Here is a 23,695-nt window from a genome sequence, read left to right on the forward strand (position 1 = left end):
GACATTTCCAGATCCCTGCAGTGAGCTTCTCAGTGCTGACACTTCCAGATCCCTGCAGCTGAGCTTCTCAGTGCTGACATTTCCAGATCCCTACAGCTGAGCATCTCAGTGCTGACATTTCCAGATCCCTGCAGCTGAGCATCTCAGTGCTGACACTTCCAGATCCCTGCAGCTGAGCTTCTCAGTGCTGACATTTCCAGACCCCTACAGCTGAGCTTCTCAGTGCTGACACTTCCAGATCCCTGCAGCTGAGCTTCTCAGTGCTGACATTTCCAGATCCCTAGAGCTGAGCTTCTCAGTGCTGACATTTCCAGATCCCTGCAGCTGAGCTTCTCAGTGCTGACATTTCCAGATCCCTGCAGCTGAGCTTCTCAGTGCTGACATTTCCAGATCCCTGCAGTGAGCTTCTCAGTGCTGACACTTCCAGATCCCTACAGCTGAGCATCTCAGTGCTGACATTTCCAGATCCCTGCAGCTGAGCTTCTCAGTGCTGACACTTCCAGATCCCTACAGCTGAGCTTCTCAGTGCTGACATTTCCAGATCCCTGCAGCTGAGCTTCTCAGTGCTGACACTTCCAGATCCCTGCAGCTGAGCTTCTCAGTGCTGACACTTCCAGATCCCTACAGCTGAGCTTCTCAGTGCTGACATTTCCAGATCCCTACAGCTGAGCATCCCTGTGGTCACATTTCCATCGTTGATGCTTGGGAGCTGGGGTTGTTCAGCCTGGGTTGCTCTCCTCTGCTCCCCCATGGTGCCCCACGCTGGCCTGCAGTCCTCTCACCTTCTTTCCTCCCCTCAGGATTATTTTCTTTCCCTCTTTCTCTGAGGGAACAATGCTTGAGGACAAGGGCAGCTGTCTGGCTCCAGGCTGGTTTCCTTCTGCAGCATACCCAGTTCCCAGTCTGTCCTCAGGGTTTGTTTCTCTGGGATGCTGGGTCAGGATGGCAGTGGATGAGGACAGCAAGCCTGGAAACCTCAGGGAAATTTGGGCTCTTTTTGTCTCATCTTTTTCTGGTTGAATGTTGCACTTCAGCCTCATTTTCCCCTGCAGATGACGAGGTACCCAGCCCTGCCTTGCTCTGCTGCTGAAGCTCGGCCCTAGAGGCCTCCTTGCTGCAGGAGGCTTTGAGGGCCAAGTGTTCAGATGGGTTGAGTTCAAGCTGAAGCTTTCACCAGCAAAACACAGCCCCTGAGCCACGCTGTGCTCACTCTTAGGGCTCTGCCTCCCTGGAGGACATCCTCCCTGCTGGAGTCCCATGGTGTCCTGGCGTCCCCCAGGGATCAGTGCTGGGCCCCATCCCCTTTAACATCTTCATTGATGATCTGGATGAGGGCATTGAGTCAGTCATCAGCAAGTTTGCAGATGACACCAAGCTGGGAGCAGATGTTAGTCAGTTAGAGGCCAGAAGGGCTCTGCAGAGGGACCTCAACCGACTGGACAGATGGGCAGAGGCCAACAGGATGGCATTCAACAAGTCCAAGTGCCAGGGGCTGCACTTTGGCCACAGCAACCCCAGGCAGAGCTCCAGGCTGGGGTCAGAGTGGCTGAGAGCTGCCAAACAGAGAGGGACCTGGGGGTGCTGATTGCCAGCTGCCTGAACATGAGCCAGCAGTGTGCCCAGGTGGCCAAGAGGGCCAATGGCAGCCTGGCCTGCATCAGGAACAGTGTGGCCTGCAGGAGCAGGGAGGTCATTGTGCCCCTGGACTCTGCATTGGTTAGGCCACACCTTGAGTCCTGTGTCCAGTTCTGGGCCCCTCAGTTTAAGAAGGACATTGAGAGACTTGAAGGTGTCCAGAGAAGGGCAACAAGGCTGGGGAGAGGCCTTGAGCACAGCCCTGTGAGGAGAGGCTGAGGGAGCTGGGGGTGTTTAGCCTGGAGAAGAGGAGGCTCAGGGGAGACCTTCTTGCTGTCTACAACTCCCTGAAGGGAGGTTGTAGCCAGGTGGGGGTTGGTCTCTTCTCCCAGGCAACCAGCACCAGAACAAGAGGACACAGTCTCAAGCTGTGCCAGGGGAGGTTTAGACTCAAGGTGAGGAGAAAGTTCTTCACTGAGCGAGTCGTTCGTCATTGGGATGTGCTGCCCAGGGGGGTGGTGGAGTCACCCTCCCTGGAGGTGTTCAAGGGGAGATTGGATGTGGCACTTGGTGCCATGGTCTAGTTGTGAGGTCTGTGGTGACAGCTTGGACTTGATGATCCTTGGGGTCTCTTCCAACCTTGGTTATACTGTGAGACTGTGATACTGTGGTGGCTTTGCCCTCCCTCCCAAGTTTCAGGCTGATCCTGGTCTGCACCACCAGCCCCATACCAGTGTGCCCTGTTTCTTTGCAGGTGAGACACAGGACCCAAGGCTATGCCCATGTCGTGTGAGGAGCAGCTGTGCACTCACCCCAGCGCCAGAGAGACTCTGCAGCCACCCTGCTGCAGCTCAGCCTGGTCATGGAGAGCACAGGTGGGTGATGCTGAGCCATGGTCTCTCTGCTCCAAGCCTACCATTTCCTGCAGGAGGAGGACTTTACCTTCCTCACCCACCTGGTACAATGCTTGGGTTTGCAGTGCAATGGAGCCAGAGTCATTCTGCTGGCAGGGAAGAGCAGCCCAGGGTAAAGAGGGTCACAAAGTGTGGCTGGAGAGCAGCCAGGCTGAAAGGGACCTGGGGGTAACTGGTTGACAGCAGCTGAACAGGAGCCAGCAGTGTGCCCAGGGGGCCAAGAAGGCCAATGGCCTCCTGGCCTGCAGCAGGAAGTGTGGTCAGCAGGAGCAGGGAGGTCATTGTGCCCTGGGCTCAGCACTGCTCAGGCCACACCTGGAGTCCTGTGTCCAGTTCTGGGCTCCTCAGGGTAGGAAAGATGTTGAGCTGCTGGAAGGTGTCCAGAGAAGGGCAGCAAAGCTGGGGAGGGGTCTGGAGCACAGCCCTGTGAGGAGAGGCTGAGGGAGCTGGGGTTGCTTAGCCTGCAGAAGAGGAGGCTCAGGGGAGACCTTCTTGCTCTCTCCAACTCCCTGAAGGGAGGCTGTAGCCAGGTGGGGGTTGGTCTATTCTCCCAGGCACCCAGCACCAGAACAAGAGGACACAGTCTCAAGCTGTGCCAGGGGAAGTTTAGGCTGGAGGTGAGGAGAAAGTTCTTCACTGAGGGAGTCATTCATCATTGGGATGTGCTGCCCAGGGAGGTGGTGGAGTCCCCATCCCTGGAGGTGTTGAAGAGGGGATTGGATGTGGCACTTGGAGCCATGGTTCAGTTAGTCATGAGGTGTTGGGTGATAGGTTGGACTTGATGTTCTCTGAGGTCTTTCCCAACCTGGTTGATTCTATGATTCCATGAAAGAAAGGCTGTGCTGGAGTAAAAGCACCTTGCAGCTCTCCTGGCCAATGCCCCAGCTGCTTCCAGGGCTGACTTTCATTTCCAATCTGTGACGTGCTGGTGCTCATGGCCAGCCAGATGTCTTCTGAGCTCACTGGTGGTGACAAGCCCTCACCCCACTTAGGAGTCACACCACTAAGTGAGGCTGAGGTTGTCTGACTTATTTTTAGCCACAAGCTGGCTGCAGTTTGGTTTTGATGTGTGCAAGGTGCACGTGGTGCTGCCCAGTGTCTTCTTTCATGGCTTCAGCTGTCTTTGTCTTGCTCACACTGTGGCTGATGTCTTTCACCTAGCCTGGGGAGTTCTGGGGTTTTGTGATTTCCACCAGCTCATGATGGTCTGAGAGCAGCAGGTCTCTTCTGAGGGGGACTGTGCAGCCCTATGTTCTCCTGGCCCTCTCCTCTGCCCTGGTGAGGCTGCATCTGGAGTAGTGTGTCCAGGTCAGGAAGGACCTCAGGGAACTGCTTGAGAGAGTCCAGCACAGAGCCTCAAAGATGCTGCAGGCAGTGGAACATCTTCCTTAGGAGGGGAGCCTGAGGGAGCTGAGGGCTCTGGAGCTTGCAGAGGAGGAGCCTGAGAGGTGACCTCATTGCTGTTGATGTGCAGGGTGATGCCCAGAGGCTGGAGCCAGGCTCTGCTGGGTGATGCCCAATGCCAGCACAAGGGACAGTGGTGGAAGCTGAGGCAGAGGAAGTTCCATGGACACAGGAGGAAGAATTATTTCCCTGTGGGGGTGCCAGAGCCCTGGAGCAGGCTGCCCAGGGGGGTTGTGGAGTCTCCTCCCCTGGGGATATTCAAACCCCACCTGGATGTGTTCCTGTGTGACCTGCTCCAGGTGCTCCTGCTCTGGCAGGGGGGTTGGACTGGATGAGCTTCTGAGGTCCCTTCCAGCTCCTAACATTCTGTGATTGTCAGGGTTTTGCAGCCAGGCTGGATGTGGCTGTGAGCAACCTGCTGCAGTGTGAGGTGTCCCTGCCCATGGCAGGGGGGTTGGAACTGGCTGATCCTGGAGGTCCCTTCCAGCCCTGACAATTCTATGATGTGGTGATGGTGCAGTCCCTGTGCTCACCCAAACCAGTGCCTCCTGCCCTGGGGCTGTCCCTGGGTGCCCATCTCCCAGGGGTGCTGTCCTGGCTGCCCAGGTGCTCTCTGTCCCCCCAGAGGTGGAGTCGGACATCCTGCGCCGCGTCCGCAGCCTGCTGCGCCAGCTGGATGGACACCACCCTGCCTGCCAGTGTGACCGAGGTGAGCTGCAGCCCTGCCATGCCTCCCAGGGCTGCCAGCCACGGGCCCCCCTGCTGCCCTGCTGGGGCACTGCTTGCCTCCAAACCTCCCCTTCCTCCCATCTCTCCGCTGGTGACGGGATGGGGGCACACGGGATGGCATCACCCCCGCTGGCGCTGCTCTGCCCTTCCTAACCTGCTCTGGGAGGTGCTAAATCCTTGGCAAGCTCCTGGTGCCCACCTTGCACCATCTTCAGCTGATCCAGAACAGGCTGCAGCATGGCTTGTCCCTTGCAGGGGGTCAATGGCTGGAGGCAAGGGCAGAGAAGCTGGGGGCTTGGCTCTGATGGGGCTGTCAGTGCAGCAACCTGGGGGTGACTTCTGCAGCAGCAGTGCCCAGCTCTCCTGACCTCTCCCCATGATGTCCTGCCCCTGATCCATCACTGCTCTGCTTGGCAGCCTGACCTCTCCCCTGGCAGCCTGACCTCTCCCCTGGCAGCCTGACCTCTCCCCTGGCAGCCTGACCTCTTCCCTGGCAGCCTGACCTCTCCCCTGGCAGCCTGACCTCTTCCCTGGCAGCCTGACCTCTTCCTTGGCTTTCACTCCTCAGGGATGCTGCGCTGGACCCTGCACAAAAAGATTGACCAGAACCCCAGGAACAGCTCCATGCTGGTCAGCATCCTGGTGAAGGAGCTGGAGAGGGTGAGTGCTACCTCAGTGCTGTCCTCTGAGCACCAAGCTTGGCCTCTCTGCAGCATGTGCATGGAGGAGTAGAGGGCTGGGGACTCAGTTCAACTCAAAGAGATGTTTCTGGGGACCTTGAGCCTGGCTGGGGACTGTGGCTCACAGCACAGAGCGGAAATGTGTGGGCCAGACCTTGCCCCCAGCTTGATGGCAGCAAGGACCAGGGCTTGCCCCCAAAGGGACAGAGAGCCATGGGCAGAGCACCAGCAGGCAAAGGAAACCAACCTCTGCAGGCTGCAAAGAGCCTGCTGACAAACACTCCCCACCACCCCTGCACCTCCCTCACCTCACCCCAGCCAGCTCTGGTCACAGGTAGTGGAAATTTCTCCTCCCTGTCACTCATTTCCACCCCAGGGGGTGGGTGGCCTCTGGTTCATGTCACTCATTTCCACCCCGGGTTAGAAATACCTAACCTCAGCATCCTGTCCTGAGAGGAGCTGATGGAAACTTCGGGGGGCACGTGCTCTCTGATGGATTTCTCTTGTCATTTGCTGGTCTCTTGCACACCCCCAGCACCCTGGGGTGCTCTGCTTTGTGGTTTGCTGAGATGTCATCTGTCATAGCACCTTTTTTTCTCCCCTTTCCTCAAGAGCCTGCCTCATCCTACCCGGTGCCCTCTGATTCCGGTACAGGGATGGGCAGCCCTCCACCTCCTCCTCCCCCTCCTCCTCCCCACCCTGCTGCTGAGCCCCTGAGGGTCATGCTTTGTGCAGAAAGCTCTCTGTACCGTTTTGGAGTCATGGTTGGAAGAGATCTGCAAGATCATGCAGTTCAACCCTGAACCCAGGGCACCACCAAACCCATGGCCCTCAGCACCACAGCTACACAGCTCCAGGGATGGGGACTCCACCACTGCCCTGGGCAGCCTGGGCCAGGCCTTGACAACCCTCAAGGGGAAGAAATTGTTCCCCAAGCCCAACCTAAACCTCCCCTGGGACAACTTGAGGCTGTTTCTCTCTTTGTGAGAAGAGACCAAAGGCCACAAATCATAGATCAGAATTGTTTGGGGTGGCAAAGCCCTTCCAGATCACCCAGGCCAACCATTCTCTGACTCTGCCAAGGCTGCTGCTCAACCATGGCCCTCAGCACCACATCTCTGCCTCTTTGAAACACCTCCAGGGATGGGGATTCAGCCAGCTCCCTGGGCAGCCTGGGCCAGGCTTGGAGATCCCTTTCAGGGAAGAAGTTTCTCCTGAGGTCCAACCTAAGCCTCCTCTCATGCAGCTCAAGGCCATTTTCTCTCATCCTATCCCTTGGTGCTTGGCAGAATCATCTTCCTCTACATCTTGGCTCTTTCTCCTTTTGACCTGGAAGGGTGAAGCCACCTCACTCAGCACTGCCCACAGCCCCCTGCTGCTCAGCCCTGGGGTGGACAAGCTCCCTCTGCAGAGGTTGTGCCCTCCCTCCCCACTCTGTGTGCCGCAGATGTGTGCACACACCACAGGGCTGAGGGCATGGAGCAGTTTTTCCCAACCCCTGTTTCCTGCCTCTGAGCGGCTCTGAGGCTACTGCCAGCCTGTCTCCCCCAGGCTGTGGGGGTTGACCTTCCATCAGTGCCCTAGGGAGGGACCTTGCCAAGTCCAGACAGCCAGGAACACCCCCAGCACCCTTGGCTGTGGGTGCAGGGATTCCTGCAGGGGGCTGGAGCCCTGCACAAGTCCCTCCTCGTTATCCTTGGGACCACTTTGCTGCTGCTCTCAGCACTCCTTGCCCAGCAGGGCTCTCAGGCCTCTTGGTCTGCAGTTCCCTTCCTTCTCCCTTCATTCTTATGTTATTTTCCCTAGTCTCAGGGGATAGAAGGAGAGGAACTGGCCTGCAATTGTGCCAGGGGAGGGTTCAGGTTGGAGAGGAGGAAAAATGCCTTTGCTGCAAGAGTGGTCAGGGACTGGCAGAGGCTGCCCAGGGAGGTGGTGGAGTCCCCAGCCCTGGAGGGGTTCCAGAACCCTGTGGCCCTGGCACCTGGGGCCAGGGTTTGATGGCCATGGTGGGGCTGGGCTGCTGGCTGGAGTGGATGATCTCAGAGGGCTTTGCCAACCCAAACAATTCTCTGACTCTCTGATTCATCCCTGAAGCTCTGCTGGTAAATCAGTGTCACTTCTCATCTGCCTGGTGCTGCAGCAGCTCTGAGCAGTCAGCATCACCCTCAGATGATAATGCAGCAATTTCATGCTTGAGCTCCTCCAGGGCCCTGGGCAAAGCTCAGCTGGTGTCAGCCAGCCAGCAGGGTTCAGCCTGTTGATCACTTCTGGACTGCTGCTGCCATCACTTCCATTTAACTCAGCTCCACCAGCACAGCAGCCCTGGGGAAAGGTGCAGGAAGTATCTTTGGGGTGGGAATCTCTCTGCCAGGTTTATCCATTCCTGACACAGAATCACAGCATGGCAGGAGTTGGAAGGGACCTCTGGAGATCATGGAGTCCAAACCCCCTGCCCAGGCAGCTTCACCTTGCAAAGGTCACACAGGAACACATCCAGGAGGGTTTGGAATGTCTGCAGAGATGGAGACATTCATGTCTCCCAAACTGGAGACTTCACCACCTCCCTGGGCTCTGCCACCCTTAAACTACAGAAGCTTCTCCTCATGGTTAGGTGGGACAGTCCATTTGTGCCCATTGCCCCTTGTCCTGTCTCTGAGCACCACTGAACAAAGCCTGGTCCCATCCCCCTACACCCTGATCAGCATTGATGAGATAGATACACCCTCTCCCCCACCTCCCCAGGCTTCTCCAGACTACAAAGGCCAAATTGTCTCAGTCTCTGTCACTGGAGCTGTGCTTAGAGCCAGATCAGACTGCAGGGAAGAGCTGGAGCTGTGTGAGCTTGGGCATCCACCTGTTTCCTCATGGGCCAGGATGTGGCCACAGCAGCATCTCTCTTTGCTGCTCACTCTGGTCCTGTCCCACAGCCACCAGGACAGCCTTTGCCCAGAGCTTTTGCATTTCCAGGGGAGGTTTTGCAACAGAGAGGAGATCCCTGAGCTCATGGACCTACTGTGTCTGTGCTTCAGAGCTCTGGGGCTGCAAAGCCTGCTCTTGGAGAGCTCCTGGAGCCTCCACATCCAGCAGTGTCCATGGCAGCTTCATAGAATCATACAATCAACCAGGTTGGAAAAGACCCCAGAGATCATCAAGTCCAACCTATTAGCTGTTACCCAACACCTCAGGACTAACTGAACCATGGCTCCAAGTGCCACATTCAATCCCCTCTTCAACACCTCCAGGGATGGGGACTCCACCACCTCCCTGAGCAGCACATCCCAAGGGCCAAGCTCTCTTTCAGCAAAGAGCTTCCTCACCTCCAGCCTGAACCTCCCCTGGCACAGCTTGAGACTGTGTCCTCTTGTTCTGGTGCTGGGTGCCTGGGAGGAGAGCCCAACCCCCACCTGGCTACAACCTCCCTTCAGGGAGTTGCAGAGAGCAAGAAGGTCTCCCCTGAGCCTCCTCTTCTCCAGGCTAAGCAACCCCAGCTCCCTCAGCCTCTCCTCACAGGGCTGTGCTCCAGACCCCTCCCCAGCTTTGTTGCCCTTCTCTGGACACCTTCCAGCAGCTCAACATCTTTCCTAAGCTGAGGAGCCCAGAACTGGACACAGGACTCCAGGTGTGGCCTAACCAGTGCTGAACACAGGGCACAATGACCTCCCTGCTCCTGCTGGCCACACTGTTCCTGATGCAGGCCAGGATACCCTTGGCCCTCTTGGCCACCTGGGCACACTGCTGGCTCCTGTTCAGCTGCTGTCAACCATTACCCCCAGGTCCCTCTCTGCCTGGCTGCTCTCAGCCACTCTGACCCCAGCCTGTAGCACTGCCTGGGGTTGTTGTGGCCAAAGTGCAGCCCCTGGCACTTGGACTTGTTGAATGCCATCCTGTTGGCCTCTGCCCAGCTTGTTCTATCCTCTACACCCTTCCTGCATGGGATGCTCACCACACAGGACCTGTTTGTCCCAGGGACATCCTGCCCACCCTGATGGCCTGTGGAGGGATCCCAAACTCTACCTTGACCTGAGGAGCATCACCCCTAGGCCAGGCTGGAGGTGGCTGTGAGCAACCTGCTGCAGTGTGAGGTGTCCCTGCCCCTGGCAGGGGGTTGGAACTGGCTGAGCCTTGAGGTCCCTTCCAGCCCTGACAATTCTATGATGTGGTGATGGTGCAGTCCCTGTGCTCACCCAAACCAGTGCCTCTTCCCCTGGGGTTGTCCCTGGGTCCCCATCTCCCAGGGGACCTGTCCTGGCTGCTTAGGTCCTCTCTGTCCCCACAGAGGTGGGAGTCAGACATCAGTGTCCATGGCAGCATGGTCTATCCTCTACACCCTTCCTGCATGGGATGCTCACCACACAGGACCTGTTTGTCCCAGGGACATCCTGCCTACCCTGATGGCTTGTGGAAGGATCCCAAACCCTGCCTTGACCTGAAGAGCATCACCCCTAGGCCAGGATGAAGCTTGTGCTCACTGTGTTTGTGTCTGAGCTGCTGGGCAGACAGAGCCCAGCACATCCTGGCAGCTCCTTTCTCTCTGGTGTCTGCTGCTCCCAGTGCTGCTGCCCATCCCAGCACCCTGCCAGGCTCTGCCTGCACTGATGGAGCCTTTTCTCTCCACAGGCAGAGAGAGGTGACTTCAGGCATTACATCATCCCCTTGCTGCACACACTGATGTACACCTTGATAAAGGTAACCTGCAGTGGGCTTTGCTGGGGCAGCAGCCAGAGACAATCCCTCAGCACCCAGCTCTGTCCTGAAATACCCCAGTAGCAGCCCAGCAAAGCCATGGGACAGCCATGGCTGGACACAACTCTCTCATCTGGGAGTGAGGAGAGGTCCTTCTAGCTGACCACTTCATCTGGGGGAGTTTAGGTGCCTGATAGTGCAGGAGATTACAACCAGGCACAATGTGTGTCCACAGTGAGCCTGACTGCTTCAGATCCTGATTCTGCACCTGGGTGAGGGCAGTGCCCTGAATGAGTCCAGGCTGGGGAGGGAGGGCTGGAGAGCAGCCCTGAGGAGAAGGACTTGGGGTGCTGGGGGGTGCAGAGATGGAGGTGAGCTGGCACTGAGTGCTGCCAGCCCAGCCCCAGCCTGTCCTGGGCTGATCCCCAGCAGTGTGGGCAGCAGGGGCAGGGAGGGGATTCTGCCCCTCTGCTGGGCTCTGCTCACACCTCCCCTGCAGTGCTGGGGCAGCTCTGGAGCCCTCAGCACAGCCAGGGAGCTGTTGGAGCAGGGCCAGAGGAGGCCACAGCAATGCTGGCAGGGCTGGAAGCCCTCTGCTGTGAGGCCAGGCTGAGAGAGTTGGCCCTTGGGCAGCCTGGAGAGGAGAAGGCTCCAGGGAGACCTTCTGGTGGCCTTGCAGTGCTTCAAGGGCTGAGCAGAAAGCTGGGGACAGAGTTCTGAGCAGGGCCTGTGGTGACAGGACAAGGGGGGATGGCTTGGAACTCAAAGAGGGAGATTGAGACTGGAGAGAAGGAAGAAATGTTTGACTCTGAGGCTGCCCAGAGAGCTGGGAGCTGCCCCCTGTCTGGAAGCATTGCTGGGCAGGTTGGTTGGGGCTGTGAGCAACCTGCTGTGGTTGGGGATGTCCCTGCTGACTGCAGGGGGTTGGACTGGTCCCTTCCCACCCAAGCCATGCTGTGCTCTTGTGTTTGAAGCCCTGGTGGGTTTGGGGTGATCCTCTGCTCTCTCTGTGGTAGGTAGGGGTAGCACCATCAGTGGTCCCTGCCTGCAGCACCTCCTGATGTGCCCCTCTCTCTCTGCAGGCTCCCTGCATCTCAGATGAGCTCTGTGGCAGGGTCTATGACTTCTGTAAGAAGCTGCTCACCCTGCCCAAGCCCTTCTGCACCATTGGTTTGGATTATGCTGCCAGGCTGAAGACGGAAAGAGCAGCACCAGGTATGGAGGTTGCTGCACACTGCCTGTGCATGGCATGGTGCATGGCTTGGGTCCTTCAGGCCATGGCAGGGGGGGCTTGAGGGACTTCCATCCCTGGCATGGTCTTTGCCTGCTGCAGGGAGCAGTGGCAGGGATTGCTGCAGGGAGCTGGCCAAGTGTTTGGGGGTTCTGGGTTCCCCAGTTCAGGAGAGGCAGGGGACTGCTGGAGAGAGTCCAGGGGAGGCTGCAAAGCTGCTGAGGGGCCTGGAGCAGCTCTGGGAGCAGCAAAGGCTGAGAGCCCTGGGGCTGAGAGCCTGCAGAAGAGCAGCCCCAGAGGGCAGCTGAGCAATGCTCAGCAATGCTAAAGGAGCTGTGGAGTGGATGTGTTGGGCTTGAGTGGATGTGCTGGGCTTGAGTGGATGTGCTGGGCTTGAGTGGATGTGCTGGGCTTGTGTGGAGGTGTTGGGTTGGGCTTGAGTGGATGTGCTGGGCTTGAGTGGATGTGTTGGGTTTGAGTGGATGTGCTGGGTTGGGCTTGAGAGGATGTGCTGGTCTTGAGTGGGTGTGTTGGGCTTGAGTGGGTGTGTTGGGTTGGGCTTGAGTGGATGTGTTGGGTTGGGCTTGAGTGGATGTGTTGGGTTGGGCTTGAGTGGATGTGCTGGGCTTGAGAGGTTGTGCTGGTCTTGAGTGGGTGTGTTGGGCTTGAGTGCATGTGTTGGGTTGGGCTTGAGAGGATGTGCTGGGCTTGAGTGGATGTGTTGGGTTGGGCTTGAGAGGATGTGCTGGTCTTGAGTGGATGTGTTGGGTTGGGCTTGAGTGGATGTGCTGGGCTTGAGTGGATGTGTTGGGTTGGGCTTGAGTGGATGTGCTGGGCTTGAGTGGATGTGTTGGGTTGGGCTTGAGTGGATGTGTTGGGTTGGGCTTGAGTGGATGTGCTGGGCTTGAGTGGATGTGCTGGGCTTGAGTGGATGTGTTGGGTTGGGCTTGAGTGGATGTGCTGGGCTTGAGTGGATGTGTTGGGTTGGGCTTGAGTGGATGTGTTGGGTTGGGCTCGAGAGGATGTGTTGGGTTGGGCTTGAGTGGATGTGTTGGGTTGGGCTTGAGTGGATGTGTTGGGCTCGAGTGTGGCAGGGCTGGGGAGGGAGCCTGGGGCTGTGGCATGGCTCAGGGAAGAAGCTTCCAGAAGCTTCCTGCCCTCCAGAGCGGAGCTGCCCCTGGCCAGGGCAGAGCCAGTCAGCACCCCTGAGAGGACAGCGCTGCCGGAGCCTCCACGGCCGAGAGCTCTGCAGCCCGCGGCAGGGACTGCAGCTGGGAGGAGCAGTGGGGGCAGCGCTGGCTCCTGGGGCAGGGACGGCAGCGCTGCTGCAGCCGAGGAGTGTGAGGAGGAGGGAGCAGCAGAGACGACACGGAATGGCTTGGGACTGACGTCCTTTGCCTGCCCCTCTGTTCCACCCCGGGGGGGAAGGGGAGAGCAGAGCTGGTCCTGGGGAGAATGGAGGGGCTGAGGGGAAAGCTTGAGTTTTAGATCCAGCTGTGCTGAGCTCTGTCCTGCTCTGCTTCAGTTGGTAAATTGGTGGTGGCTTGGTATCAATTCCACTGATTTTGTTTCCCCAAATCAAGGCTTCTTTTCCCGAGGGCTGTAGCTGGGGGGGGAGCCCTCTCTGCCCTCTGTCTCCAGCCTCTTGTTGCATTTTCTCCTCCTGATTGCACCGCAGGAGGCTCATTGGGAAGCACAGCGACAGCACTTCAGCCCTGATGGGCCAGCTTCAGGCACCCCCTACACCCAGCCAGTGCCAGGGAAGGGGGCAGGGCTAGCCCAGGACACCAGGGTGGGCAGAGAGGATCTGTCATCACCACACACACTGCTCACCACCTCAGCATGACGATGATCCAGGCACAAGCTGCCGTGGGTGCCCTGCTGGAGCAGGGGGGGTGGACTGGATGATCTCCAGAGGTCCCTTCCACCCCCCACCATGCTGGGGCTCTGGGATTGTAGCTGAGCAATGCAGGGCAGAGGTATCTTTCCCAGCCTTAACTGGGTGAGGACAAAACCCACCTCTCCTGGTTCAGAGACGTGCTCTGCTTTTCACATCCACCCAAAGGCCACTCCTGCTGTGGACCTGGGGAGAGAGGCCGGCAGCAAGGCTCTTCCTCCTGCTTCTGATGCTGCTCTCAAGCTCCTAATCCTCTAAACAAAGGAAGGGAAACACAGGAAATCATCCCTGAATAGAGAGGAGGTTCTTTTTATGTAGCATGGCCTATTTTTGGCCTTGCCTATATTTAACCCTGGGCTCCATTCTTGGCTCTTTTCATCATCTCTCCAGCAACAGCTGCTTGCTGACTTGGCAGACCTACCATCAACCTCCACAAGAAGGAGCAACTCCAGTGAGCTGTGGCATGAGTTCTCATGCTCTGACCCACTCTGTCTTTGTCCTCTTGCCTTTGCCAGGTACCTTGTACCAGAGAATGGTCATTGCTGAACAAAGCCTCAAAAGCGACCCATACCCCTACCAGGAGAAGTGAGTAGCACCTCTCTGAATGCCTTTGACTGCTTTTGTTGTCTCCCAGTGCAATGTCTCCCTTCCCTGTGCTCTCAATTGATGCCAGATGGAGCAGACAATTTGAGGATGAAGCAGACTGCAGTATGAGCCAGCAGTGAGCACCTGCAGCCCAGAGAGCCAAGCAGAGCCTGGGCTGCAGCAGGAGAAGTGTGGCCAGCAGGGCCAGGGAGGGGATTCTGCCCCTCTGCTCCACTCTGCTGAGACCACAGCTGGAGCTCTGGGGCCAGTTCTGGAGCCTCTGTGCCAGGAAGGATCTGGAGGGGCTGGAAGGTGTCCAGAGAAGGGCCATGAGGATGAGCAGAGGGCTGGAGCTGCTCTGCTCTGAGCACAGACTGAGGGAGTTGGGGCTGTGCAGGCTGGAGAGGAGAAGGCTCCCAGGAGACTTAATTGCGGCCTTCCAGTATCTGAAGAGGGCTCCAAGAAAGCTGGGGAGGGACTTTTGAGGGTGTCAGGGAGGGATAGGACTGGGGGGGATGGAGCAAAACTAGAAATGGGGAGATTCAGAGTGGATGTGAGGAAGAAGTTGTTCCCCAGGAGGGTGGTGAGAGCCTGGCACAGGCTGCCCAGGGAGGTGGTGGAAGCCTCCTGGGTGTTTGCAGCCAGGCTGGAGGTGGCTGTGAGCAACTTGCTGTGGTGTGAGGTGTCCCTGCCCATGACAGGGGGTTGGGACTGGCTGAGCCTTGAGGTCCCTTCCAACCCTGACAGTTCTGTGATTCTGTGTGGGTATGGGGGACACAAACTGCTGGAATTCAGCACCTGGCTCAAATGAGCTCTGCATTAGGAGGAGCATTTTCCTCCCCTGTGTGTCAGCTGGTTTCTTTGATGCTGGGAGGCAGGGAGCTTCCCTTGGTGGGGAGGCAGGGCAGAGAAGGGGGATATCAGCAGCAATCATAGAATCACAGAATACTTTGGGCTGGAAGAGCCCTTTGAGGTCATTGAGTCTAACATTTAACCCAACACTGTCAAGCCTGCTCCTAAACCAAGTCCCTCAGCACCACATCTACACAGCTTTGAAACCACTCCAGGTGTGGGAACTTCACAACCTCCAGGCCTTGACAACCCTCTGGGGAGAAAAAAGTGTTTCTCCTGTCCAGCCTAAACCTCCCTTGGGGCAACTTGAGGCCATTATATCTCATCCTATCACTTGTTCCTAGAGAGAAGAGTCCAAGCCCCACCTGGCTCCAATGTCCTTCCAGGGAGTTGCAGAGAGCCAGGTGGTCTCTCCTCAACCTCCTTTTCTCCAGGCTGAACAACCCCAGCTCCCTCAGCTTCTCCTCTCAAGACCTCTGCCCCAGCCCTTTCCCAGCTTCATTGCCCTTCTCTGGGTCTGCTCCAGCACCCTGATGTCTTTCTTTCCCTTCCTCTGCACAGGATACTGCAGACACAAGCTCCTTGTGCCACCCCTGGTGCCAGTAATGAGGATTCCTCATCTCACCTCCCTCTTTTCTCACCCTTCCTGTCCCACACAGGATTTTCATCTTTGCTGATCCTGAGCTGCTCTCTGAGGCCATCTGCAACGCTCTGCTCACCGACACGGAGGCAGCTCAGGTGGCCCAGAGCCCCCGGGCCTGCATGTGCTATGTCATCATCCATGCCATGGAGGCAGCCCTGGGGGAAGGCTGTGACAGCAGTGGCCTGAAGGCAAGTCTGCAGGTAACTATCACCCTCCCTGGCCCAGGGGAGCTGAATGTGGTTGCAGAACCCTTGCAACGAGGAGCCGTCGGGTGACAAAGGCAGGCAGGAGCCCTGCTGCCATAGAGCGATGAGATTCCAGACATGCAGGGAGCAGAGAAGCTCAGAAGGCCTCCCAGAAGTCTTTACTGCAGCATTGTAGAATCCCCAGCATCACAGAGTCTCAGAGTGTCCAGAAGTCCCAGAAGCCCTTAACAGGTGAAGCAGCTAACAGAAGTCCTAAGCATATCCCTAGCAGCATCCCTGCACCACAGCCCTGGCACCACAGCCCTGGCCAGAAGAAGCTAACTAACAGAAGCAGAAGTCCCTTGCAGCCCTAACCCCTCAAAGCCATTCCTAAGCTCAGTCCCAAGGTCCCTAACCCCAGTACCTATTGCTCAGAGTGGCTGTTCCTATTCTCTTTGCTATCAGTAAAACCCAACCACATATCTCAGCTGAAATCTCTTCCCAGTGAGAGGTGCCAGCATGTCAAGGAGGTGGCTTCTGCAGCATGTTCCACCCCAAGGGTGCCAAGGTGAGGCTGTTGTCCTTGGCACACCTGGAGAGTGATTGCTTTGCTCTAGGCAGCAAAGGAATTGGCCAGCTAAGGAGTCCTGCACTCTGCCTGCAGCCAGCAGCTGCCCTCAGAGCAGTGGCTGCAAGAGATGCTGAGGCTGGAGAGCTTGGGGCCATGCCCTCCCCAGGCTCGAGGTGAGCTCTGTACCAGCAAAAGTCTTTCCTTCACAGCATCTGAGCTCCCTACAGGATTAGAGACCCAGCAGCATTCAGACCACATCCAGCTGGGAGCAGCCTGCACTGGGTAACATGCAGGCATGATGACCTGATGACCTTGGAGGTCATTTCATAGACTCATAGAATCAATAAGGTTGGAAAAAACCTCAGAGATCATCAAGTCCAACCTCTCACCCAACACTTCCTGACTACTAAACCATGGCTCCAAGAGCCACATCCAAGCCCCTCTTGAACAGCTCCAGGGATGGGGACTCCACCACCTCCCTGGGCAGCACATCCCAGTGGCTAACAACTCTCACTGGGAAGAGCTTTCTCCTCACCTCCAGCCTAAACTTCCCCCAGCCTTAAGGAGTCTGTGACTGAGCAGCCCTTTGGGGACCTAGTTGGCTTTGGTTGGAAACCAGCTGTTTGCTCCAGGCCTGCCAACCTCAGTCAGGAGCCCTGAGTGAGCAGGATTCACACACATGGATGAGGAGCAGCAGGGATGGCACCCAGGCAAGGTCTACAAGGCCAGGGTTTGCTTGGTCAGGCTCCAAATCCTCCACACCCAAGAGCTGCCACAACCCCATCAAGGCAGCCACGGGGGGTGGGAGGCTGCACACAGCTTTGGCAGGAGGGGGCTGGACTCAGTGATCTCCAGAGGTTCCTTCCAAGCCCTGTCATTGTGTGATCCCTCCCAGTTTGTGAGGCTTATCAACACAAAGACATCCAAGGCTGAAGAAGCTTTTGTGAAGTTGCACAGAGCAGTGGCTGCAGCAGGTAACCAGCAGCACTTCACAGCATCACAGTATCACCAAGGTTGGAAGAGACCTCGAGGATCATCGAGTCCAAGCTGTCACCACAGACCTCATGACTAGCCCATGGCACCAAGTGCCACATCCAATCCCCTCTTGAACACCTCCAGGGATGGGGACTCCACCATCTCCCTGGGCAGCACATCCTCAGTGAAGAACTTTCTTCTCACCTCGAGTCTATGCCTCCCCTGGCACAGCTTGAGACTGTGTCCTCTTGTTCTGGTGCTGGCTGCCTGGGAGAAGAGACCAACTCCCTCCTGGCTACAACCTCCCTTCAGGGAGTTGTAGAGGGCAATGAGGTCTCCCCTGAGCCTCCTCTTCTCCAGGCTAAGCAACCCCAGCTCCCTCAGCCTCTCCTCACAGGGCTGTGCTCCAGACCCCTCCCCAGCCTCGTTGCCCTTCTCTGGACACCTTCAAGTCTCTCAATGTCCTTCCTAAACTGAGGGGCCCAGAACTGGACACAGGACTCAAGCTGTGGCCTAACCAGTGCTGAGCACAGGGCACAATGACCTCCCTGCTCCTGCTGGCCACACTGTTCCTGATGCAGGCCAGGATGCCCTTGGCCTTCTTGGCCCTCTGGGCACACTGCTGGCTCCTGTTCAGCTGCTGTCAATCAGCACCCCCAGTTCCCTCTCTGTTTGGCAGCTCTCAGCCACTCTGACCCCAGCCTGGAGCTCTGCCTGGGGTTGCTGTGGCCAAAGTGCAGCCCCTGGCACTTGGACTTGTTGAATGCCATCCTGTTGGCCTCTGCCCATCTGTCCAGTCGGTTGAGGTCCCTCTGCAGAGCCCTTCTGGCCTCTAACTGCCCAACATCTGCTCCCAGCTTGGTGTCATCTGCAAACTTGCTGATGACTGACTCACTGCCCTCATCCAGATCATCAATGAAGATGTTAATGATGATGGGGCCCAGCACTGATCCCTGGGGGACTTCTGATGGTCCTGCTCTGGCACTTTGGTGCAAGGGAAGCTTTTCTGGCACCTGGAGACATCTCCTTGCTGCTGGTCTCCATCCCCAACAGCCCCAGAGCTACTTGCAAGGCTGGGCCAGGAGCAGAGCTGGTGTTAAGTTAAAGAACCCTTCACATGCAGAGAAGCTGCTGGAGCAGGAGCCAGAGGCTCTCAATCTTCATGCTGAGCCTTCAGCTCTGCACAGCAACATTGGGCCCTGCAAAAAAAAAAACCCAGGACACTGCAAAAGCATCTCAGAATGGTTTGGGTTGGAAGGGACTTCTAAGACCATGTTTCAACTGGTTTTCTCCAAAACCTCCTGCAAGGAGCTGTGAGACCACAGTAAGACCAAAGTTTGGGTCAGCAAGGTGTCTTGGCAGGGGCTCTCAGTGCTTCCCACTCCAAGGACTCCTCTGTGTGTCTGCTGTCTCCATCCCCTGAGGATCACTTGAGGTGCCAGCTCCGCTGCAGGAGCTCAAGCAGCTCCTCAAGCTTGCAGCAGCTGGCAGCACAGCATCCACCTGCTGCAAACCTGCCAGAAAAGGATGTGGGAGAGACAGCAGAGCCAACAGCTCTCCTCCCAGCTGCCCTAGGGACAGGAGAGCGTTTGTGGCCCCTGCTGCAGGCCTCATTTGCTCTCTTTCTGCCCCCTTCCACAACCCTGCCCGTGGAGCATGTCCTCTTTCCACATCTGCTGGTGTTCATGGCTGCTCCTCACCGCAGGCCCTGTCCCTGAGCGAGGTGGAGCACTGGTTCCAGCAAGTGGTGGCAGCAGTCGAGTCTGCAGGACACGAGGCCAGCGCAGCCCGCAGCCAGCATGCAGCCAGGCTGGAGAAGATTCACCAGGCTGTCCTCAGCTCTCTGCAGGCAGGTGAGCTCCTGGGGGGCTGAGGGAGCTGCACAAGCTGGCAGCCCCCTACCTCTCTCTGCTGTGTCCTCACCATTGCCCTCCCACAGCTGTCCTCCCATCCCCACCTCCCGTCTGCCTCCACTCCAGCAGCACCCAGCACCAGGATCAGGTCCTTGCAGCTGGGCTCCTTGCAGTGGCCTCTTGTCCAGGATGCCAGCCTGCCCCTGGCAGTGGAAGGCAGATTTGTCCCCTGAGAAAAGGGCCTGTGGCAATCTCTGCTGCTAATTCAGCTGCCCTGAGGCCCACAGACCTCCAGTGTTTGTAATGGGGACCACAGATGTCAAGTAGGAGAGGCTGAATAGACTCTCGAGTGCTCTGCTGGTCTAAGACACCTCCTGCCATGGCTTGGGCTGTGCACCACTCCCTGAAACCTCCTTGCACTGCTCTGCTGGACAGTGGTCTCCTTCCACCACCTCCTTCCACCCCTCTCAGCTCTCTGTCCCAGGATGGTGTCACTAGGGCTGCACTGACTGTACCAAACACCTCCATCCATCCCAGCTCCTCACACAGCTCTGAGGTAGACCAGAGGGAAATGGGGATCATGGTTGTCTCTTCATGGCAGCTCCTGGAGGGAGGTCCCTACAGCCCAACCCCATCTCCTGAAAGAGCTGGAGACTGTCCTGGGGCAAGAAGAACTGAGAGTAGTGCAGGGCAGAGGAATGGGACCACATCCTTTTGGTGGCAGAGAGCTATCAGATTGTCTCTGTGCTTCTCAAAGAGCAGGAGGGGTTAAAAAGAGCCAGCAATGGTGGGGGCAGAGGGCTGCCTTGCATCTCAGCTGAGATCACCAAGGGAGATCCTCCCATGGGTGGTGGAGGTTCAGTGCTAGAAGAGTTCCATTTGCTCTGTAATCTCTCTGCTGTCTGTGGCAAAGTTCTTCACTTGCCCATACCTGAGGTTCCTCATCTTCATTTCTGCCTTCCCCTAATGGGGTAGGAACCTTCTTGTGGCTCAGTGTGTGACAGCAGAGCTCTGAGATTCCATCCTCACATCTGGCCAGAAGGCAGCCAGGGTGGCAGAGCGCCTGGAGCTCAGCAGGGCTCTCTCAGCACAGCACCAGGGAGGGCTTGGGCATCTGTGCAGGAAAACTGCTGCTGTGTGGTCACAGAACCACAGAAAAGCTTGAGTTGGAAGGGGCCTTGAAGATCATCCAGTTCCACTTCCCCTGCCATGGCCAGGGACACCTCCCACCAGCCCAGGTTGCTCAAGGCCTCATCCAGCCTGGTCTCAAACACTTCCAGTGATGAGGAGTCCACAACCTCCCTGGCAACCTGTGCCAGTGTCTCACCATCCCTCACTCTGAAGAATTTCTTCATCTCCAGTCTCAGTCAGCCCTCTCCCAGCTCAAAGCCATTGTCCCTCACCCTGTCCCTCCCAGCCCTTGTCCAAAGTCCCTCCCCAGCTCTCCTGGAGCTCCTTCAGGTACTGGAAGGCTGCTCTAAGGTCTCCCTGGAGCCTTCTCCAGGCTGAACAGCCCCAACTCTCCCAGCCTGTCCTCATAGCAGAGGTTTGCCATCCCTCTGATCATCTTTGTTGCCTCCTCTGGACCCTCTCCAGCAGTTCCATCTCCTCCCTCTGGTTGTGGGTTCCAGAGCTGAATGCAGTGCTGCAGGTGTGGTCTCACAGAGCAGAATCACCTCTGTGAAAACTGAGAGTGTTGAAGCTTCCTTGTTCCTGCAGGCAATGCTCCCCTGGGAGGGCTGCAGGGCACCCCTCTGCCCAACCCCAACATCAGCTTTCACCTCTGGACAGAAGAGGAGCAGCTCTGTGAGTGCCCAGGGGGGCTGTGGGGAGTGGGGATGGTTCCTGTGTTGAGGAGCCTGTGCAAAACTTGCCACTGAGCCCTGGTTCTTGAGCTGTGAGTTTGACATCACCCAAGGGCCAAGGTCAAGGAGGCTCCTACTGACTGCAGCAGCTTCCTTCTTGTGGGGGCTTGGGCTCAGACCTGGGGATTCCAGATCCACAGAGTGGTAGGGGTTGGAAGGGACCTCTGGAGATCATGGAGTCCAACCCCCTGTCGCGGCAGGGTCACCTGGAGCAGGTGGCACAGGAACACATCCAGGTGGGTTTTGAAAGTCTCTGGAGATGGACACTGCTCTGCCTCCCTGGGCAGCCTGCTCCAGGGCTCTGCCACCTTAAAGCAAAGAAGTTCCTCCTCCTGTCTGGATGGAACTTCTGCTCTTCAGGTTTATGCCCATGACCCCTGGTCCTGTCTCTGGGCACCAGTGGGGAGGTGAAGGAGAGGGCTGTGTGGGGCAGGCTGCAGCAGGATTTGCCCAAAGGAGCTGATTTCAGGGGCAGTGAAGCTCTCTTCAAGCTGTAATGGGGAATGGGACTGGGGAGCTGACTCCTCTCAGGCCTGCTGCTGGGGCTGCGGGCCCTGGGGTCTGCATAACAGAGGGGAGCTGCAGCAGGGCCGGGGCTCAGCCTGGCTCTGGCTGCCTTTCTCCGGCCGCCCTCTCTCTCCCTGCAGGGAAGGAGCTGGTGCTGTTCATCCGCCCGGCGGCACAGAGCTGCGAGCCCGAGCGCCTCAGCCAGGAGCTGGACACCTTCGCGATGCAGGACATCCTCTGTGGCTGCGAGTGCTGCCCGCAGCCTCGCTTCTCCGTGCTCTCCACCGACAGCGGCATCGAGCGGGACCTGCCCCTGCCGGCCGAGGAGTCGCTGCCGCCCTGCGGCGCGGAGCCGGAGCACTCCCGGCTGCACAGGAAGGGGGGCATGAGAAAGAAGCCCTCTCCCCTGGAGAGCGTGGCCTTCCTGCAGGCCGGCTGCCACGGGGCCGGGCTGAAGCCCCCGGGCAAGCCGCAGAGGAGAGCTGCCCCCGCCCCGGGGCCGGCAGCCCTGCCGCAGAGGCTGCGCACTGCCCGCATCCTGCTGCTGGGGGACGACCGCGTCCTGGGGCGCCTGGCCCGAGCCTACCGCTCCCTGAGGTAGCTTGGTGGCCGCAGCCTCTTGGGCTCTGGGCGCCGGGGGGAGGGCGGCAGGGAGTGGGGGCTTTGCTCTGCAGCCTGGTGCAGCAGCCCAGATGGGAGCCCATCCCCACCCCGGCCCCCGGGGCGAGCCGGGGCCCAGTTCTGCACCCAAATGCCTCTGACTTGACTGGCTGCAGGGGAGGGTTGGCTTCTGCCGGCCCGAGGGGTGCCCAGGCTGAGCTTTGCCCTTCTGCCCATGGGATGGGGTCGGTGAACAAGAGCTGAGGCGAGAGATCGTTCCTACCAGAAGGAAAAAGCCCTGAAGCGAAGCTGTTGTCCGGGTGGAGCTTCCCAGCTGCTCCACCTGGGCCAGCAGAGCAGCCTGGGCTGGGGCTGGGCTGCAGTGCAGGCAGCAGCCTGGGGAGCAGGGCTGGTGCAAAGAGGAAAACCAGTCCCAGCCAAGAGCTTGCCTGCAGGTTGGACCAGAGGGCTCTTGGGGTGCCTTCCAACCTGGCATTCTGGGATTCTGTGCTCACCCCTTACCCAATTCATCTCTCTCTGCTTGATGGAGGGAGGCATCCCCTCACACTGGGCAAAGGAGGAGGGTGAGGAGGACCTGTGCTCCTGCTGCAGAGGAGCTGCAGGCTGCTGGCACTGCCAGCCCTGGGCAAGACTTCCCCCTGTGACTCAGCTCTTTCTTTTCCCATCTGAAGGAAGCGAGAGACACGCAGAGCTTTCCTGACTCCCAGGCTGAACCTGCAGTTCTACTACATCCCAGTCGTGGCAGAGCAGCCAAGCACCTCGGTGAGACTGGGCTGGGCCCCTCTGGGTGCTGCTGCCAGCAGCTGAGGGGTGTTTTGGAGGAAGAGCAGGAGGGCTTTCCAGGAATTCACATCCCTCAATGCCCTGTTCCTAGAACAGGGAGGATGGGAGCCAGGACAGGGTGGGGAGGCTCAGGTTGCAGGCTGCCTGTGGGAATTGAAAGCTTGAGGAGGGCAAATTTAGGCAGGAGATTAGGAAGAAGTTCTTTAGAGTGAGGCTGGGAGGGACACTGGCACAGGCTGCCCAAGGAGGCTGTGGATGCCCTCTCCTTGGAGGTGTCCAAGGCCAGGCTGGATGAGGCCTGGAGCAGCCTGGGCTGGTGGGAGGTGTCCCTGCCCACGGCAGGGGGTTGGAACTGGCTGATCTTGAAGGTCCCTCCCAACCCAATCATTCAATGAATCCATGAAATCTGTCAGATCCAGAGACACTGAGGTTGCTCCAAGCACCCTGACCGCAGCCAGCAGCAAGTTTTGCTCTGGGCTCCAGCTACAGGAGCATCTGGGGAGCTTTAGCCAAGGGTTGATGCTTTTCACACTTCCTAGAGGCACAGAGCAGGCAGCACTCAGCCCTCACTGACGGCTTTGCCTGCTTGATCATGGCCCCAACTTTAGTTCTGCAAGTCACTGCCTCAGTCTTTATCTTGTGCTCATCTCACCCCCCCTGACAGCCTCAGGACTCTGACAAACAAGCAGCTGCAGTCCTCAGGACATCTGCAGCTGGCCCAGAGCTGGCTGAGAGTCCTGACAGCTGTGTCACTGTGAAAAGGAGCCTTTCTGGGGGGCTGGGGCCAGGCTCTTGTCTGTGGTGCCCAGGGATAGAACAAGGTAAGATGGGCACAGAGTGGAAGCCAGGAGGTTCCATCTGAGGAGGAGGAGAAATGTTTTTGGGTGTGGAGGCCTGGAGCAGGCTGCCCAGAGAGGTTGTGGAGTCTCCTTGTGTGGAGAGCTTCCAAGCCCAGCTGGGCACTGTGCTCCTGGGCAAGCTGATGTGGGTGCCCTGCTTGAGCAGTGGGCTTGGACTGGATGCTCCCCAGGGGTCTCTTCCACCCTCCAGCATGCTGGGATTCTGGGATGACATTCTTCTTTCCATTCTTCATCTGATTTTCATTCTTGAGCACCTGTTAGATGAGTGCTGCCAGAAAGGTG

The 23,695-nt window shown here is 57.9% G+C and overlaps 1 protein-coding gene across 1 annotated transcript in view; it reads left to right on the plus strand.

Moving 5' to 3' along the window:
* Nucleotides 1-4,520: 4,520 nt before the first annotated feature.
* Nucleotides 4,521-23,695, plus strand: part of PIK3R6 (phosphoinositide-3-kinase regulatory subunit 6) — a 32,847-nt gene continuing 13,672 nt past the window's right edge. The window contains exons 1-10 of the mRNA XM_054170630.1: nt 4,521-4,602; nt 5,191-5,282; nt 9,920-9,988; nt 11,068-11,200; nt 13,629-13,698; nt 15,210-15,393; nt 18,630-18,777; nt 20,497-20,583; nt 21,290-21,746; nt 22,442-22,532. Of these exons, the coding sequence (XP_054026605.1) occupies nt 5,193-5,282; nt 9,920-9,988; nt 11,068-11,200; nt 13,629-13,698; nt 15,210-15,393; nt 18,630-18,777; nt 20,497-20,583; nt 21,290-21,746; nt 22,442-22,532 (1,329 nt within the window). The 5' untranslated portion in view covers nt 4,521-4,602; nt 5,191-5,192. The remainder of the gene's footprint in view (nt 4,603-5,190; nt 5,283-9,919; nt 9,989-11,067; nt 11,201-13,628; nt 13,699-15,209; nt 15,394-18,629; nt 18,778-20,496; nt 20,584-21,289; nt 21,747-22,441; nt 22,533-23,695) is intronic.

This window comes from Dryobates pubescens, chromosome 20 (assembly GCF_014839835.1).
Source record: "Dryobates pubescens isolate bDryPub1 chromosome 20, bDryPub1.pri, whole genome shotgun sequence".
NCBI lineage: Eukaryota > Metazoa > Chordata > Aves > Piciformes > Picidae > Dryobates > Dryobates pubescens.